Here is an 18,734-nt window from a genome sequence, read left to right as displayed (position 1 = left end):
TGGTGGCGCACGCCTTTAATCCCAGCACTCGGGAGGCAGAGGCAGGTGGATCTTTGTGAGTTCGAGGTCAGTCTGGTCTACAGAGCGAGTTCCAGGACAGCCCCCAAAACAATACAGAGAAACCCTGTCTCAAAAAACAAGAAAACAAAACAACAACAAAAAACTTATAAATTGTAAACCAGGTGATGGTAGTGTATACCTTTAATCTCAGTACTAGAGAGGCAGAGGCCAGGTGTGTCTCTGTGAGTTAAGAGGCAGCCTGATCTACAGAGAGAGTTCCAGGACAGCTGTTACACAGAGAAACCTGTGTGTTGTGTGTGTGGGAAACAACTTACAAATTGTTTCTTTCCGCTATTATCATTTAATGTTTCCAGACAATAATTGGGCGTTTGTAACTGGGAGGAGAGAGAGACAGAGACAGAGAGACAGAGACAGAGACAGAGAGAGAGAGAGAGAGGAGAGAGAGAGGAGAGAGAGAGAGAGAACACGCAAAGGAACAACAGATTGAGGTGGGGGTTACTGTAACCTCTGGGCTTCCTCAATGTTTTTGTTTGGTTTGATTTTTGTTTTTGTAAATGGGATAAAATGTGGCACCTGCTTTTAATCCTAGCACTCAGGAGACAGAGGCAGGAGGATCTATATGAGTTTGAAAACCAGAAGCCTGGTATCTATAGAGAGTTGTGATTCAAAACAAAAACAACAAACTTTCTGTCGTGAAGGACCAGGAATCTCTCAGTCTGACAGTGGAGGCCCCTCTGCGAGCAGAACCTAATGCTATGTATGTGGAGGGCAGTTTACGATGATGGGAATTCAGGGGGTTCCTCCTCCATGCTCCACTGGAAACAGAATAGTACGGGCCGGCGGCGCCAGATTCAGGATAACCTCTCCAGACGTGGAATGGAGTCTAACCGACAAGTGGATTTCGCCAGGACAAAGGACAAAGAGAGCTCAGGACCAGTCTTGGGACTGAGACCCAAATCTTCAGCGTGTCTTCTTCCACAGCGAAGCGATGTTTTGATGTTTTGGCTTTAAAGAGCTGCTAACGTTAGTGACTGGGCAAGCGGGGTAGCCAGAGGCTTTGGAGACCGAGGACACTTTGCTTTGCTGGCTGCAGTTCGCCTAAGACTCTGCTGGAGCATAGGGTTGTGTGCCACGGAGTCGGGGTAGACAGTGGAGCCAAGGGTAGACGTGAGGGGGTCAGAGGTTCCCCAGGATGAGCTGGAATCCGGGCAGTGCATTGGGCGGCTTTGGGGACCGAGGACCCTTGTGCGCTGAAAGATGCTGTCCCCGAGGCGCCCACTGAAGCGCGGGGTCACCGAGTTGGGGTGACCAGGGGAAGAGCAACGGGGTTCTAGGTGCCGGGGGGGGGGGGGGGCCCTCTGCTCGAGCTGGATCTCAGCGTGAGCCCACCTCCTGACCCAGTCCTTCAGCAGACGGACTCCGCCCCCTTCCTGCAGCAGCCAATGGCCGTGAGCCGTGCCCCCACCCCGCTGCCCAGGAGGCGGAGCGCGGCTGGATGAGGCGTAACAGGGCCGGGGTCGCCGGGACCAGAGCCCGGGAGGCGGGACCGGAGCCGGGGGCGGAGCTTCGGGACCAGCGGGGCTGCGCACCGGGACCCCCCGGAGACGGACCCGCGCGCCCCTCTCCAAGCCCACGTCGCCTCGTAGCGTCCCCGCAGGGAGGAGCCGACCAGCCGGAGTCACTCGGCGTCGCCAAAGTTTGATTCTCCTCCCCGGGAGGAGTCTCGGGGCCGCGGTCCCTTCGGGCACCGGGCGCCACTCGCTACCCAGGCCGGGACCCGCGTCTCCATCGCTCGGTGTAGGAGCTGCAAGTCGGGAGGCGCCACGGGCCTGCGCACGCGCCGCCGCCCTCGCCATCCTCCCCGCGGTGCTCCAGCGCCCCCCTTGTCCCCCAAGTTCACGAGTTACGCGAGTGGACCGGCGGCGCGGGGCCCGCGCGGGGCCATGGAGGAGCCGCTAGGGTCGCCGCCCGCCGCCCTGTCGGCGCTGGAGAAGAATGTGGCGGAGCTGACCGTCATGGACGTGTACGACATCGCGTCGCTCGTGGGCCACGAGTTCGAGAGGGTCATCGACCAACACGGCTGCGAGGCCATCGCGCGCCTCATGCCCAAGGTCGTGAGAGTCCTGGAGATTCTCGAGGTGCTGGTGAGCCGGCACCACGTCGCCCCCGAGCTGGACGAGCTGCGCCTGGAGCTGGACCGGTTGCGCGTGGAGAGGATGGACCGCATTGAGAAGGAGCGAAAGCATCAGAAGGTGGGCGGAGGCCTTAGTCTGCTGGTCCGGGCAAGGGGCTCCAACTCCGTGGGTGCCATTAGGTTCTGGGCAGCCGCTAGTTTCCGTGTGGATGAGTGTACACAGTGGAGTAGAAGAGAATGCTCAGGGTGAAGGACCGAGGGAGGCTCCCCTGTCCTCTTGGCCCCGCTGGGAGCATTGAGTAGCTGTGTGACCTTGGGTAACTTGCAGAGGCTCTCTGTGCTTTGTCGTTGAGCCTGTCCAGTGGTGATTACAGTAGAACCCACCTACGAGGATCAAACGGGATGCGGTGGGCACAGGACTTAGATAGCATTATTTTATTCCAGGAAGGAAGTCAGTCCCCACCCACCTTTGTGACCTGGGTATGACACCAGATGACCAGCCCTCCGGTTTCATCCTATCTTAAGTCCCTGCAGAGCCCCCAGAGTGAGCGCCAGTCCTGAGCTCCCACCCCGGGCTTCATAGTGGCAACTTTTTTTTCCCAGGGTTCCCCCATCGTATTCGCCTACACCCCGAGGTGCCTTCCCGGCCTTGATCCTTTCTTTAAATTATTTTACAACTGCATAGTGAGGATTTTTTTTTTTCGGATGAGAGAGCAGAGGGTCCAAATGCGGAGGGATTTACCGTAGGTTACCAAAGCCCTTGGGAGAGAGATACTTCTCCAGTCTGCTTGAATTGGAGCAGTGAATAGCAGGCCCACCTCTGCCCCAAGAGCAGTCGTCTGCCTTCCGAAGACCAGACCAGACCAGACCAGACTAAGAGCCTGGGGTAGGGAAGTGGGAGACGTGTGGTTTCCTGCCCAAACCTCAGCCTGAGCCGCTTTTGTCGGACAACTCCGGCCGGGGATGGGAGGAAACTCCTTTCCTCTGGATACTGGAACCTGTTCTGGCTTGCTGTGTGGCCTCAGGAAGTTTGATTGGCCTCTCTGAAACTCCCTGGCAGGCCGTCCTCTATTGTTGGGTTGGATCTTAAGTTTTCTAAACAACGGTCAAAACTAGGTGTTCAGCCTCACCCTGAGGACAGACCATGGGTGTGCGTGTCAGCCCTGGCTGTGTTTATGAACACCCCCCCTTCCTGTACCCTGGGGTCAGGAAGGAAACTGAGCTCCTCAGAGTCAACTGCACTTCCAGGGTCACACTTGGAGCCGGAAAGTGCCTCCTTCGGTCCTGTAATTCATTTCCAGAATCTCAGCATCACTGGGACATTGGAGCCAGACAGCCTGGTTTCAAACCCCACAAATTGGCAGGCTGTGGGCTTTGGGACAGATCGCTATCCTCTCTGTGTCATGGTGTCCTCTGCTATCACGGGGTAATCTCGGTCCCCACCCTGGAGGACAGTGATGAGCACTGGGTTGGAGGCACAGGCCAAAGCCAGCAAGATGGTCCAGTGGGTAAAGGAGTTTGTCACTAGAGGCCCAAGGCACAGAGATGTTAATTCTGGGTAGATACACTGAGATGCCCCAGGGGTTATTGGTGCCCCCCACCTAGGCATTTCTATGCCCCGCTCCTAGATGTTCCACCTCTCCTGGAGGGGTTCTGGGATGGAGGTTCCTGCCGTCAGGCCGAACCCTGACCGTGGGCTCAGGCCGGGTGTCTGCTAGAAGTCCTGCTGGCACATTCTCATGTCCCCTCCCAGTCAGTGTTTTATTTCTGCTGTGCCTGGGCTGGGCCATCACAGGTCACCAAAGTCATCAGATGGAATTCTCAGCTGCACTTGTTACTTCAGAATGCCACCGGCTGCAGCCAGGAAGTCAGCACCGGCACTTGTTTGTAAACAGCTGGGATGGAATCCCTCCTCTCCAGCCCAGGCACCTTGGTGTGGCTTGTATACAAGGTCAGAACAAGCCCATCAGATCTCTTCTACAACCAGAGGCGCTTCAAGCTACTTTTTTTTTCCTCCACAAAAACCTCAGCAGCCCCGGAGCTGTCTCCCGGCTCTCCCTCCTGTCTCCTTCTCTGTCTGTAAACATGGCTTCAGAATGGCTGTGTCCTCGCCTTCCGCAGACATACAGACTTGCTCCACTGGGCCTGTCACTCAGCCTCAGGCCTGATGATGCAGTCCATAGCCCTATGGACTCGCCATGGTGTGCAAAGTGCTCTCCTGGGTGACGTGGCAGTAGCCAGCAGAGGGAAGCCGAGGCAGGCAGCAGCAGGTGGGTGTCAGAATACAGAGAGCAGGGGCTTTGTGGGTATGCCTTACAGAACACGCAGTCTGTGTTGTTCTCTCAGCCGTATATAGATACAGTTTCTTAAAGCTGGGGATTCAACCCAGGGCCTTATTCATGCTAAGCAAGCCCTCTATGCTCCTCACCTCCAAACCCCATATGTACTTCCATGTTCCAGGCACCATTCTGGGACCTGGGGAAGCAGGTGAAGGTCTGGCCCCTGTGGGCCTGCAATTCTAGGGCCAGGCCATTCCATAACAACAGAAAGTACATGCTTAAGACCTGTGACATTCGGGGCTGGAGAGATGGCTCAGCAGTTAAGAGCACTAGTGGCTCTCCCAGAGGTCCTGAGTTCAATTCCCAGCAACCACATGGTGGCTCACAACCATCTTATAATGAGATCTTGTGCCCTGCATATGCATATATGCAGGCAGAACACAGTATACATAAATAAATAAATCTTTTTAAAAAAAAAAAGACCTGTGACATTCATTTTAACACGGAGAATGGAAACCAGTATATCCATGACACTTTTCGTTCTCTGAGCTTTATGCTGGATTCAGCATAAAAAATTGCTATTTTTCGAGTTTTTCTGTGTTACTGCAGGTCAAATTCAGGGCCTCAAGTGAGCTGGACAGATGCTCCTCCTCCACCCCCTGGTATAAGGATTATTGAGTGTTCATTATTTAATTTTAGTTTATGTGTGTGTTTTGCCTGCATGTATGTCTGTGCACCACATGCTTCTTGCCCACAGAGGCCAAAAGAGGGTGACTGATGTTACAGACCGGTGTCGCTGCCATGTGGGTGCTGGGAATTGAACCCAGGTCCTCTGGCAGAGCGCTGCTCGTGACCACTGCCTCCCTGGTGCTGGAAGTGCTGGTGTGGACCACTGGGCCTGATTTCTGCATTGCTGGGAATAAGCACCCAGGACCTTGTGCATGCTGGTCAGGCACTCTATTGACTGAGCCCAGCCCCAGGCACCGTTCTTTGTTTTTTCAGTCAAAATCATATTTGTTTATTTATGGCCAGGAGCTAAACAGGTGGAAGTCAAAGGACAAGCCACAGGCGTCACTTGTGTCCCTCTACCGCATGGGTCCCCGACCAAGTCAGACCTGATGTGATAGCTTGCCAGGGCCCATCTTTCTCATAACCTCATGTTTGAAATCCAGCCAGTATTTCACTGGTACTAGCGTAAAAACCAACAGGGATGTCAGCTTATGACTAAGTGCCATGAAGGAGGTGAAGCGGGTTGCTCTGATGGCAGTTGCCTAGGTGGCGGGCTGTCGGGGAAGTTCCTCAGGAGACACTGCCTGAGCTGAGGGCAGGGCAAAGTGAGGAGCCGGCCACAGAGAGGCCCCGGGGGAGGCCCGTACCCACGCGCACGTGCACACACACACACCTACACATAGTTAAAAAGAAATCTTAAAAGAAAAAAAGCTGGGCTGTAACTTAGTTGGTAGAGTGCTTGCCTAGCATTCCTGATGGCCTGGGTTCGATTCCCAGCACAGTAGAAAACAGACATGGTATGCATGTCTATAATCGTAACACTAGGGAAGCAGAGGCAGGAGAATCAGCTTTACGTAGGGAGTTTGAGGCCAACCTGGGCTACATGAGAGGAAAACAAAACCAACTGTGACTAAAATCTATATTCCTCTCCTATGGCTGCTATAATATTACAGCATTAATTGCTCCAAGAAGAGGAAATGTGTTGTTTTACTGGGTTATGCGTGCAGTTGAGCACTAAGCAAGGAACCATGGGTAATACTAGAAAATGTGGGCAAGACTGGGTAACGTTTTGGAAGCCAGGAGTAGGAAATGGATCATGCTCAACAGCTGGACCTGGTGGTGCATTTGGCAGGCTGAGGCAGGAGGATGGCAAGCTTTAGGCTAGCCTGGGTAACTTTTTTTTTTTTAAGATTTTATTTATTTATTATGAATCAACACCCTGCCTCCATGTATGTCTGCACACCAGAAGAGGGCACCAGATCTCATTATGGATGGTAGTGAGCCACCATGTGGTTGCTGGGAATTGAACTCAGGACCTCTGGAAGAGCAGTCGGTGCTCTTAACCTCTGAGCTATCTCTCCAGCCCTAGCCTGGGTAACTTAGTGATGCTCTGTCTCAAAAGTACACAATGGGCTGGGGTGGGGGGAAGAGTGCTTGAGGTATACAAGGCCCCGGGCACAGTCCCAGCACCAAAAACTATAACATTAAAATATAAAATCAAAGCCGGGCGGTGGTGGCGCACGCCTTTAATTCCAGCACTCAGGAGGCAGAGGCAGGCGGATCTCTGTGAGTTTGAGTCCAGCCTGATCTACAGAGCGAGGTCCAGGACAGCCGCATCCTGACTGTGCAGACACTCTCTGTGTGCCCAGCGCCATTTTAAACCCTTTCCATCCAGCTGACCGCCTCATTGCCCCAACAGTCCTCAAAGGGACATACTGTTATCATTTCTCGGGTACCCAAGGTTTAAAGAACCTGCCCATGATCAGCTATTTGTAGTAGGAACAGAGTTCAAGCCTGGCCTGGTGGTACAAGCCTATAATCCCAGCTACTGGGGAGGCTGAGGTAGGAGAATCAAAACAAGGTCAGCCTATGCTACAGAGTGAGTTCAAGGCCAGCTTAGACAACTTAATGACACCATATCTGAAAAGAGATCTGCAGATGTGGCTCAGTGGTAGAGCCCCTGCCTAGAATCTCCCAGGGAGTGGCTGGGGGGCATGGCTCAGTGGTTTAGCAGCTGCCTAGAATTCCCCCAGTGAGGAGCTATGGCTGAGGTTCAGTGGGAGAATACTTGTGTATCGTGTGTGAGGCCCTGGGTTCCGTTTCCAGCTCCTCAATCAAGCAAGCTTGTGTTGACAGGATGCAATTGCTGTCCTTGAGCTTGGGTTGTATCCGGAGCCACAGGTATGGTGCTCCCAGCCTCATCATGCCTCTGAGTGGTATAGACTGCACCATTGTAAACTTGAGAGCGTCTGCATAGCCTTAGAAGAGGAACCTGTGCACACTGACTGTCACTCCTGGTGCCTCTCAGAACTCTGGACAGAAGCCCAGGTTACCTCTGTCTCTGTGGGTTTGCTGGTCAGGCAATTTCAGGGAAATTGCATTGCAGACTGTGTGACCTTTTTTACCTGGCTTCTCTCCTTAGCTGGGGTTAGCGTTAGCAACATTTCATCCTTTTTATGTTCAGATAATAGCCCATTGTGAGGATGGGTCGGTTTTGTTTATGCCTTCCTGGGCTGGTGAAGTCTGGCTGGCTTTTTTCTGCAATGTAACTATGGACCAGCAGTTCTTTTTTTTTTTTTTTTTTTTTTTTTTTGGTTTTTCGAGACAGGGTTTCTCTGGGACCAGCAGTTCTTAACCTGTGTGGGAGCATGACACCAGGGGTGGGGCAGTTGCCTAAAAACCATTGGAAAACATAGATATTTACATCAGAGTTCGTAACAGTAGCAAATATATAGTAATGAAGTAGCCACAATATTAATGTTATGGTTGGGGTCACCACAACATGAGGAACTGTGTTGAAGGGTCGAAGCTTTGGGAAGGTTGAGAATCACTGCTGTAGACCTCTTTCCTGCGTCTTTTTTTGGGGGAGGTGGCCTAGGCTGGCCTCTAACTCACCCCAGGTCTCAGCTGATTCTTCTTTCTTCTTCCTCTTCCTCCTCCTTTTTCTCAAGACAGGGTTTCTCTGTATTGTTTTGGAGGCTGTCCTGGAACTCGCTCCGTAGACCAGGCTGGCCTCAAACTCAAGAGTTCTGCCTGCCTCTGCCTCCAGAGTGCTGGGTTTAAAGTCACATACCGCAGCTGCTCCAGCTAGATTTTTTTTTATTAGTAATGGAGTGCTTCACAAAGCCACATAGGACACGAGTCCTTGTGACATCGATGCACATGTCAGTAGAAAAGACCCTATGTGGCTCCGTGTGCCGCTTCTCTTGGGGTGGCTACAAGTCCCAGAAAGAGAGTAGTTCTCCCGGTGGGCAGGTGAGATCCTGGGTGGCTCTGACCCCCGCTGTGGCCGCGTCTGTCCCCTCTACAGGAGCTGGAGCTGGTGGAGGACGTGTGGCGGGGCGAGGCTCAGGATCTCCTGTCCCAGATCGCCCAGCTGCAAGAGGAGAATAAGCAGCTGATGACCAACCTCAACCACAAGGACGTGGGCCTCTCCGAGGAGGAGTTTCAGAAGCAGGAAGGTGAGGCACCCCCTCCCAGTGATCCCCCACGGCCACCCAGGCTGTTCGTTGCCTCTGCTCTGGAGCCTTTGGCCCCGGTGGGCGGGAGGATTCCTGACTTAAGTCTCTCAGGGAGAAATGACTTAGGTCTAGATGAGGATGCCGATGTGAACTCAATTAGCTGTCACAGTTTTCTGCCTTCCTACATGATTCCTCTAGGCCCTGGGACACACTGGACAAGCCAGGCCCTGGCTGCTTGAAGCTTTGTTTTCGCACAGAAGGATAGGCAGTAAATACGTAAATGTTAAACGGGTGGATGTCTTATTTCGGGCTGTGACAATTGACAGTATATGAGAGCGGACATGGGTGACAGTATATGAGAGCAGGGATGGGGCAGAGGGTAGCAGCCTGAGGTGGCGAGACCCTGGGGTATAAGAAGGCCAAGGAAAGAGAAGATGGTCAGGGCCGATGGGGGCTGGAGATCAGATCACAGGGTTGTGGTTGTCCTCTGTGTTTGAAGAGATGTCAGGCTGTGGTCACAGGACAGGGTGAGTGGCCGGCACGTGGGGACAGCAGTTCTGATTTGATTGGTACTGGAGGCCATCAACTGCCATCTGTCCCATAAACTTACCTGGGACCTTCATGCCTGACTCTCTCCCGGGGCTGGGAAAGCCAGAATGGCCAGTGGCGTTTGGTCCTTGTGAGCTCCATCTACTCCGCACAACCCACAGCCTTCCCTTGACATGGGATCCTCCCTCTTGTAGCTGACGCCAGATTTATCCCTTTTTTATTCCTTTGTTTCTTTTTTTTTTTTTTTTTTTTTTTTTGGTTTTTTGACACAGGGTTTCTCTGTAGCTTTGGAGGCTGTCCTGGAACTCACTTTGTAGACCAGGCTGGCCTCGAACTCACAGAGATTGCCTGCCTCTGCCTCCCGAGTGCTGGGATTAAAGGTGTGCGCCATCAACCATCAACGCCCGGCCCTTTGTTTCTTTTGGTGTTTTGAGGCAGAGTTTCTCTGTGTAACAGCTCTGGCTGTCCTGGAACTCATTCTGTAGACCAGGCTGGCCTCAAATTCCCAGAGATCCGCCTGCCTCTGCCTCCTGAGTGCTGGGATTAACGGCGTGTGCCATCACCTCCCAACTTGTTTTGTTTTTGCAGGGTCTCACTATGTAGCCCTGAATTTCCTGGAACTTGCTTTGTAGAGCAGGTTGGCCTCTAGCTCACAGACCTCTGCCTCCTGAGTGCTGGGATTAAAGCAGTGTGCTACTACACCTGGCTGCAGGCTCTTCAGACTAAGCAAACCCTTGGCTGTGCACATAGAGCCCTGCCCTCTGGTTTGATGGACAGGAGTGGACTGGGATGGGGGCCCTGTAGAATCTGTGGTTACAACTTTGAGAGGATAACGTATAGAGCTGGGGATGTGGCCCAGTGACCTGCATGAGGTGCTGGGTTGGATCCCAGGCATTGCATACATCAGGTGGTGGTGGCTCCCAGCACTAGGGAGACGGAGGCAGGTGGATCTCTGTGAGTTCGAGGCCAGCCTGGTCTACAGAGCGAGTTCCAGGACAGCCTCCAAAACAATATAGAGTAACCCTGTCTCGAAAAACCAAAGAGAAGCCGGGTGTTGGTGGCACACGCCTTTAATCCCAGCACTTGGGAGGCAGAGGCAGGCGGATCTCTGTGAGTTCGAGGCCAGCCTGGTCTGCAGAGTGAGTTCCGGGACAGCCTCCAAAGCCACAGAGAAACCCTGTCTCGAAAAACCAAAAAAGAAAGAAAGAAAGAAAGAAAGAAAGAAAGAAAGAAAGAAAGAAAGAAAGAAAGAAAGAAAAATAGGGCTGGAGAGATGGCTCAGAGATTAAGAGCACTGACTGCTCTTCTGGAGGTCCTGAGTTCAATGCTCAGCAACCACATGGTAGCTCACAATCATCTGTAATGAGATCTGGTGACCTCTTCTGGCCTGCAAGCATACTTGGAGTACTGTATACTTAATAAATAAATAAAATCTTTGAAAAAAAAAAAAAGTAAGCCGGGCGGTGGTGATCTGGGAGCCATGCTGCCCAATCTGTCGAAGTCTCAGAGGCCTCAGGCAGCTCTGAGCTGCTTTTCCTGAGGCCCCTTCCGTCTGGGAGTATGACTCTGCCCTTGCAGTTTTCCCTGGCCCTGCCGACCAGTGTGGACCAGTGTAAGGTGTGCACAGGAAATAAACTGAGCATTGAGTGTGCCCGGATTCCGTGGGACCAGCTGGCTGTGTTCTCCATGCCCACAAGCGGGCAGATGCCAGGCTGCCTTCAAGGTTATTTTTATTTTGTGGGGAAACCATGGGAACACATCAGGGACCAAGTGTTCCCCACCTACTAGAGGAACAGGCATGGGGTAGGTAGTGCCCAGGGATAAAGAGGGCAGGTGCTGGTGACCTTGAGTCCCAGTCATGAGTGACATGGAGCAGGGTGGGGGTAGGGGGAGCAAGGGCCTTCTGAGGACTTAGTGCAGGGGTCAGATGAGCAGGTGAGCCAGGGGGAGGAGGGCTCAGAGGGCTGTGCCTACCTGGGCAACTGGATTTCTGAGTAGAGGCAGGTGCTGTGTTCAGGTCTCTTATGTCACCACAGAAGCCTTACAGATTAAAAAAAATCCCCTCGGGGCTGGAGCGATGGTTCAGCTTTTGGGAGCACTGGCTGCTTTTCCAGGAGGTTCTGAGTTCAATTCCCAGCACCCACGTGGCAGCTCACAACTGTAACTCCAGACATACATTCAGGGAAAGCATCAATGCACATAAAATAAAAATAAGTAATTGAAAAAATCCCCTCTGCCGTTCACCTTTTTTATTTTTATTTATTTTTATTGTTTATATTTTTTGGTTTTTTGGGACAGGCTTTCTCTGTATTGTTTTGGAGGCTGTCCTGGAACTTGCTCTGTAGACCAGGCTGGCCTGGAATTCACAGAGATCCACCTGCCTCTGCCTCTGCCTCCGGAGTGCTGGGATTAAAGGTGTGCGCCATCAATGCCCGGCTGCCACTTACCTTTAATCCCAGCACTCGGGAAGCAGAGGCAGGCAGATCTCTGTGAGTTCCAGGCCAGCCTGGTCTAAGATGGAATCACAGGACAGACAGGACTATATAGACAAACTGTCTCAGAAAAATGAAAACAAGACAAAACAGAAATCCCCTCTGGATGTCTGTGGGAATCTGGCCAGCTAGAGAGCTGTCAGCACACAGGGCTGCGAACTGAGGGTCCAGCACAGGGCAGAGGGGTTGCAGGTGTGGATCTGCCAATGGCATTGGTCTCTGGGGATTGATTTCGTCACCAGGAATGGAGCAAAGCTGACCATACAGTCACTTTTATTTGTTTGGGTTTTTTTTTTCCTTTGGTTTTTCGAGACAGGGTTTCTCTATATTGTTTTGGAGGCTGTCCTAGAACTCGCTCTGAAGACCGGGCTGATCTGGAACTAACAGAGATCTGCCTGCCTCTGCCTCCAAAGTACTGGGATTAAAGGCTTGTATCACTACACCCTGCTTCATCAAATATCTGAAAGGCACCTTATGGGTGGGAGGCCTGCTCCTCAGTACCTCACCTGCCACTACAGGAGTAGTGGAGTGGAGCTGTCCATGCTACCCACCAAATGCTGTGTCCTCATGGTGTTGTGTGTGTGTGTGTTGGCTCTACCCATTCTCCAAGTTTCCAGCGTCCCATTTTATGACTTTGGAAACAGAGGCAGAAGAGAGCCCAGAGCCACACAGGCCAAATGTGGCTTTCAGTAGCAGTGCGAACTTTGGAGGCTGACCTCTAGGTCGCCGTGAGGGGTCATGTCTATGATGTGTTGCTGTTGTCCGGTGGAAGTGTTTCCTGGTGAGGGAGGGGAGCCGTTGTACAGAAGGGACCAACGAGAGGAGTCTTCTGCTCGGTGATCCCAAGGAGGTCAGAAGGGAGAGCCGTAGGCAGAGGGAATGATGGTGAGGGAGGAGCGTGAGGTAGGAGCGTGCTTGTCAGGACTGAAGGCAGGGTCAGGCACCGGGGTGTATGGAGGGTGTGTGGGGCACGTAGGGGAGAGCTCTGGCCCGCTTGCAGTGTGACACAAGCCAAGGGGAGGGGCTCACCGGCAGTCTCACCCTCACCCAGGCATGTCAGAGCGTGAGCGGCAGGTCATGAAGAGGCTGAAGGAAGTGGTGGACAAGCAGAGGGATGAGATCCGAGCCAAAGACAGGGAGCTCGGCCTCAAGAATGAGGACGTCGAGGCCGTAAGTGACCGACGCTAACCTGAGTCTGCTTCCGCTCCTTCAGGGCAGCAGCGAGAGCGAGGGTGCTCCATTCACAAACCGTGGGAGGGGGCTGGAGAGATGGCTGGATAGTTAAGAGCACTGGCTGCTCCTCCACAGGAGTCAAGTTCAATTCCCAGCACCCACATGACAGGTCGTAACTGTTTGCAACTCCAGTCTTAGGAGATCTGACACCTTCTTCTGGCCTTCACAGGCACATATGTGGCGTGAAGACATACACACAGGCAAAACACATGGCCACATAAATAAATAAGTCTTTAAAAAAAAGCCCATGTGTATATCATTCCTTGTCGACAGCCATAAAAATAGAAACGAATTTGAAAGATGCTTATGATGTTCATGTTCTACTCAAAGAGGGTTTCGCTCGTGCTGCACACACACAGCCTGGTTTACTGCACATGGCAGCCTCACTCGGTGCCTCTTCCTCTCCACAGCTGCAGCAGCAGCAGACGAGGCTGATGAAGATCAACCACGACCTTCGGCACCGGGTCACGGTGGTGGAGGCCCAGGGGAAGGCCCTGATTGAACAGAAGGTGGAGCTTGAGGCAGATCTGCAGACCAAGGAGCAGGAGATGGGCAGCCTGCGGGCAGAGCTCGGGAAGCTTCGAGAGAGGCTGCAGGGCGAGCACAGCCACAATGGGGAGGAGGAGGCCCAGGTGAGCAGCAGGCTGGGGTTGAGGTGGTGTGAGAATCCGAGTTGTGGGCCAGTCTCACGTAGGAAGAATTGGCTTGTTTTCTCCCATTATACCTGAGAAGGTAGGAGGCACACACACACACACACACACACACACACACACACACACACACACACACACACACACACACACAACGCACGCTGCTGGCCTGAGGACACACAATTGGGCAGAGCTGGGCCTGAAGCCCAGGTCTCCAGCATTCCAGAGGGCATGCAATACAATTCAGTAATGGCTACTGAGCTTCATTCATTCATTCATTCATTCATTCATTCATTCAAGTGACTGTTGACGGTGTATCAGGCACAGAGAATGGAATGGTAAGAATTGCCTAGCTCTGGCTGCTGTCCCATGGAGCATGTTTATAGGGACTGGAAGTTCTAGACAGATACCCAAGTGAACTGAGCATGTGTCCGTGTAAAAATGTGTACAGAGGCCTGGAGAGATGGCTCAGCAGTTAAAAGCATCTACTGCTCTTCCAGAGGACCCTGGTTTATTTCTTACACCCCACATTTGGAGGCACACAACTGCCTGTAACTCCAGCCCCAGGGTATCTGTTGCCCTCTTCTGGCCTCAGTGAGAACCTGCATCCATATGTACACATATTCACATGCACATACACACATATACACATTTAGAAAAAAACAAACTTGTGCAAGCTGGCTCAATGGCTCATGCCTGGAACCCTAGCACTCAGGAAGGTAAGAGTGAAGAATTAGGAATTTAAGATCATCCTTGACTTTGTGTCAAATTCTGGATTAACCTGAGCTGTGTGAGACCCTGTGTCAAAAGCAAACATAAAACCCAGGAGCAAAAACTACCCAGATACTCACAGTAGCATTACTCATCATCTCTGACAGATGGAAAGAATACCCTATTAGGAAGTGAATAAGGAAATGTGGTCATGGTGTGGAATATGACTCAGCCCTGAAAAATACTTGAGTCATGAGCACGCTCTAATACCCCATAGGTGAACTTTGAAGTGTTCATGATGAGTGAGAGTAGGCCAGACATGGAAGGCCACATGCTGTGTGACTCCGTGTATCTGAGATTTCTGGATTGGGCAGATCCAGGACAGAGTATAGGTAGGGGACTAGGGCAGTGGTGATTGGCTGATGGGCAACAGGGTTTCTTTGGGGATGAAGAAAAAGTTCTGGAATTAGACAGTGGTGGTGGTTGCACACCTCGGAATACTCTGAAAATCCCTGGACTTTATTGTTTGAAGGGTAGATGTTATGGTATGTGAATTACATATGGATTATTTTAACAGTTATTTACTGTGTTGTACACTTGAATGTGCCACAGTGTGTAGAGGTCAGGGGGACAACATTCTCTTCTGCCATGTGGGTTTGTCTGGGGTGGACCCCTTTTGTAGGAGATGATTGGCAGATTCAATAAGGATAAGGGAGGAGGAGGGGGAATGAGGTCCCGGTAGGAAGAAACACCTGTGCAAAGACCCTGTGGCAGGAGGGCCTCAGGGACATCAAGATGAAGGTGGGTGCTGTGCGGTGTAGGGGAGCAAGAGGCTGTCTGTGCTGTCCAGGTGGAGGTTGGGGCCAGGCCTGCAGGCTCCTGACAGAGAGGAGTTTGTGTGCATCTGAGGGTTTGGCAGGTGCTCTGTGTGTGTGTGTGTGTGTGTGTGTGTGTGTGTGTGTGTGTGTGTGTGTGTGTGTGTGCACAAACTCCCATGGGAGGCAGGGTGTCCCAGATGTTTATGGCCTCATATAGAAGGGAAGGACAAGCTGGGGGATGGTGTCGCACTCCTTTAATCCCAGCACTCGGGAAGCAGAAGCAGGCAAATCTCTGTGAGTTTGAGGCCAGCCTGGTCTACAGAGTGAATTCCAGTCGGGACTACAGAGAGAAACCCTGTCTCAAGAAAAAAAAAGAGGGAAGGCTTGAGCTCCAGCATAGCCACCCTGGAGAGGGAGAGACTATCCAGGTAGTGAGACATTGTCCTCACTTGTTTCTCTCAGGAAGAACTGGTGACCAGGGCTTCCAGCAAGACCTACATTTGAGAGGTGACCCCTGAGGCAGTGTGTGACGGAAGGGGGAAAGGTGATCAGGAGACCTGGTGACAAGGCCACACCCCAGGCTGAGGACACTCAGTCCTGCTGGGGCTGCTAGGAAGTACACAGGCCCTCTCAGAGCTGCCTTTCCGTGGGGTAACACTGGGAACATTTATCCACTAAGTCTTACCCCAGAGTGGCTAAAGGCCACATGCTATGTGTGCCTCGAATGCTCTGAAGATGCAAACAAGAAGACAGAGGCAGAAAGTGAGCTCTGGAGGCCGCCCTGCCCATGGGACAGAGCTGTCAGGAGACCCAGGGGGCAGTGGATCTGACACAGACAGTTCCCAAGTGGGGCTTGGATCCCCCAAAATGGGTTTGTAATGCCAACAGCCGGCAGAGCTTCCAAGGCGCAGCTTTTCTGCAGCTGCCATGCCTGTGTGCGAGTGTGGGAGGGCGGGGTCTCAGGGAAGAGATGCTGGCTCTTCCATAGGTTGAAAGTGAGACAGTCCCCAGTGGACCCAGGGACAGTCAGGGCTTGCATTTTCTTTCCCTGGGTGTACACTAACAGTTTCAGGTGGACATGCCTCACTAGACACCCCACAAAGCAGATGAACTTACAGGCCGCCAAGTTCCAGCCTGGGAAGTCTTTGCCAAGCCAAAGAATCTGGGACAGCTGCTTCTGAAGGACTAGAATCTGGGGAGAGAAGGAAGAAGCCATCTTTAGAGGGACAGGGTTAGGGCCTGATTAGGGCGTATGGTGTCATAAGTCAAGTTACATGTTGACAGAGAGAGAGAAAGGTGATTGTCTGTGTGACTGACTGAAGCTTGAAGGTCAGGACAGCTTCAGGTACGGTTGGTTCCAGGTGTTCAGAGGATGGTAGCAGGAATTCTGACTCAGGCCTGTTTGGTTTTTGTTGCCTCTAAGTTGGTTTCCATCTCAGGTGGGCTCTGGCTATGACATGATCCCTGATAGGAACCTGCTGGGCAAGCCCTTTTCCCTAGAATCCCAGCAGAAGTCTTCAGGCCTGGCTTGTCACTGAGTCAGGCCTGTGTGGAGAGGCCTAAAGATAGGTGCTATCCCCTCCTGAGCCCCTGGCTGTTGTCAAGGGGTCCACAAGCTAGGTGGACACCAAGCAGAACTCTGGAGATTTAGGGGAAAGCACAGGGGTGTGGGTGGGTAGGCCCGGGTCAGAGCTGCCCTCTGGAGCACAAGGGGGCTGTGAATGCCAGTACAGGCTCTGAGCTGCAGCAGAAATGCATGGGGGTCCCTTGACACAGAGTCTGCAGGTACGATGAGCCCTGGGGTTTGATAGAGAGCAGGGTTCAGGGGACGTGAGGTGTGGTAGGTACCAATGACTGAAGTCAAAGGCTGGACCAGAGTCACATCAGGGTGAAGGCGCATGCCCAAGACAGAGCCACTAGGCCACAGTCGGGGGTACCCATGCCACATTCTTGCCCCAGAAACTCAGGCCTCTCTCCTTCTGCCAAGACAGGGCTGGTCTAAACCTGGGTACCCAAGGGCATCACCCTAAGAACCATGTGATTCCCAGCCCTGCTCCAGGTCCCTCCCTTAAGGAAAACAGGGACATTTTGCACCAACTGGCCGCAGGAGCTGGTTTTGCCTTCCCTTTCTGGCAGCTGAGGACTTGAGAAGAAAGGAAGAGAAGGGCTGGGAGATGGCTTTTGATAAAGCCCGTGCCCTGCAGACAGGAGGACTTGAGTTTGGAGACCTGAATTTGGATCCTTAGCACCGACATATAAAAAGCCAGATGGGGCTGCTGCCTATAATTCCAGCACTGCGGAGGGCCCGAGACAGGGGTGTCTGTGTCAGCACCTCCACAGCCAGCCAGTCTAGCAGAACTGCCGAGCTAAACAAAGTGGAGAGTGATGGAGGAAGACACCTCTGCGTGCATACGAATAGAAAAATAGAAAAAAGGGGCTGGAGAGATGGCTCAGAGGTTAAGAGCACTGGGTGTTCTTCTAGGGGTCCTGAGTTCAATTCCCAGCAACCACATGGTGGCTCACAACCATCTACAATTCAGTCTGGGTCCTCTTCTGGCATGTAGGCAGAACACTGTATATGTAATAAATAAATGAATCTTTAAAAAAAAAAAGAAAAATAGAAAAAAATGGGGTATAAAATCAAGGCTGTCCATGTTCTGGATCACTCTGCCAGGTTGGCCTCAGAGTTGTGTGAAGTCCTGGGTGCTTGTTAATCAAACAGGAGTGCGTCAGGGTTGCATGAGACCTGGGGCTTCTGGCAGATGGGGGGGACAGCCCTGAGCCACTGGTTCAGGCTCTTATGCAGCCCATGTAGAGGAATGTGGGCGTTAGGAGAGGGGGCAGTGGAGTGGGGAGGCGTGGCCCGCTGGCCCTCATACTTCTAGAAGGTTCTCTGAAGCACTCACGCTCAGTGACAAGAGTGCTTGCCCTTGCACGGGGAGGAGGGGAGGTAGGGACAGGTCAGGTGGGCAGGTTTCCAGTGGAATGTGGAGCAAGCTATTCCAGGCAGGGAACAGCCGGGAACCAGGCCTGGGAATGCAGCATGTGACTGGACGCAGTTCAGTCCTGGGGCAGGGCTGGGGAAGGGAGATGGGAGCTATAGAGGAATTTGGAGCTGGAGAAGAAGCTCCCCCCCTTTTTTTAAATTTTTGCTAGTTTTGTGAGAGTGGGTTTCTCTACATAGTCTGGGCTGTCTTGGAACTCACTATGTTGTCTGGGCTACATAGAGAAACTGGTAGCTGGGTTGAGCCAGGGTTTAGATGCTGGGTCCTGGGTCCAGGATGCTGTGAACTATGAACACCAGGCTCCCGTGATCCCACAGTTGAGCCTTCCCAGGAGGCCAGGCCTCAGGCTAGAGGCTCTGACCTGTAATGGTCTCCTGGGGCCTCCAGGCACCTCCTGGCGCCTGTGCCCAGAGAGCCCTCAGGGAGCAGTTTATCTGAGATAACCTGAGCCACCCTACAGCCCCTTGTGGAATGAACCTAGAAGGACCTCTGATTGGCTTGATGACCATGTTGGAAGGAACTGCTTCAAGCTTTCCAGCTGGGAGAGACCTTGCTCAGGCTGCTCACGGGCTACAGTCATGGCTGGTAGAACTCAGTTCTCCCCACACTCCAGGCATGAACACTCAGAGGCAAAACTGCAACACATCCAGCT

General features: G+C 52.6%; 1 protein-coding gene across 1 annotated transcript in view; it reads left to right on the top strand.

The window, feature by feature from the left end:
- The first annotated feature begins 1,964 nt into the window (after positions 1-1,964).
- Positions 1,965-18,734, top strand: part of Rilpl1 (Rab interacting lysosomal protein like 1) — a 31,705-nt gene continuing 14,935 nt past the window's right edge. The window contains 4 exon segments of the mRNA XM_040731334.1: positions 1,965-2,273; positions 8,474-8,624; positions 12,717-12,835; positions 13,309-13,530. Coding sequence (XP_040587268.1) covers positions 1,965-2,273; positions 8,474-8,624; positions 12,717-12,835; positions 13,309-13,530 — 801 coding nt within the window.

This window comes from Mesocricetus auratus, unplaced genomic scaffold (assembly GCF_017639785.1).
Source record: "Mesocricetus auratus isolate SY011 unplaced genomic scaffold, BCM_Maur_2.0 Super-Scaffold_100025, whole genome shotgun sequence".
In the NCBI taxonomy this organism is placed as follows: Eukaryota; Metazoa; Chordata; class Mammalia; order Rodentia; family Cricetidae; genus Mesocricetus; species Mesocricetus auratus.
This window is presented reverse-complemented; position numbering and strand designations above follow the sequence as displayed.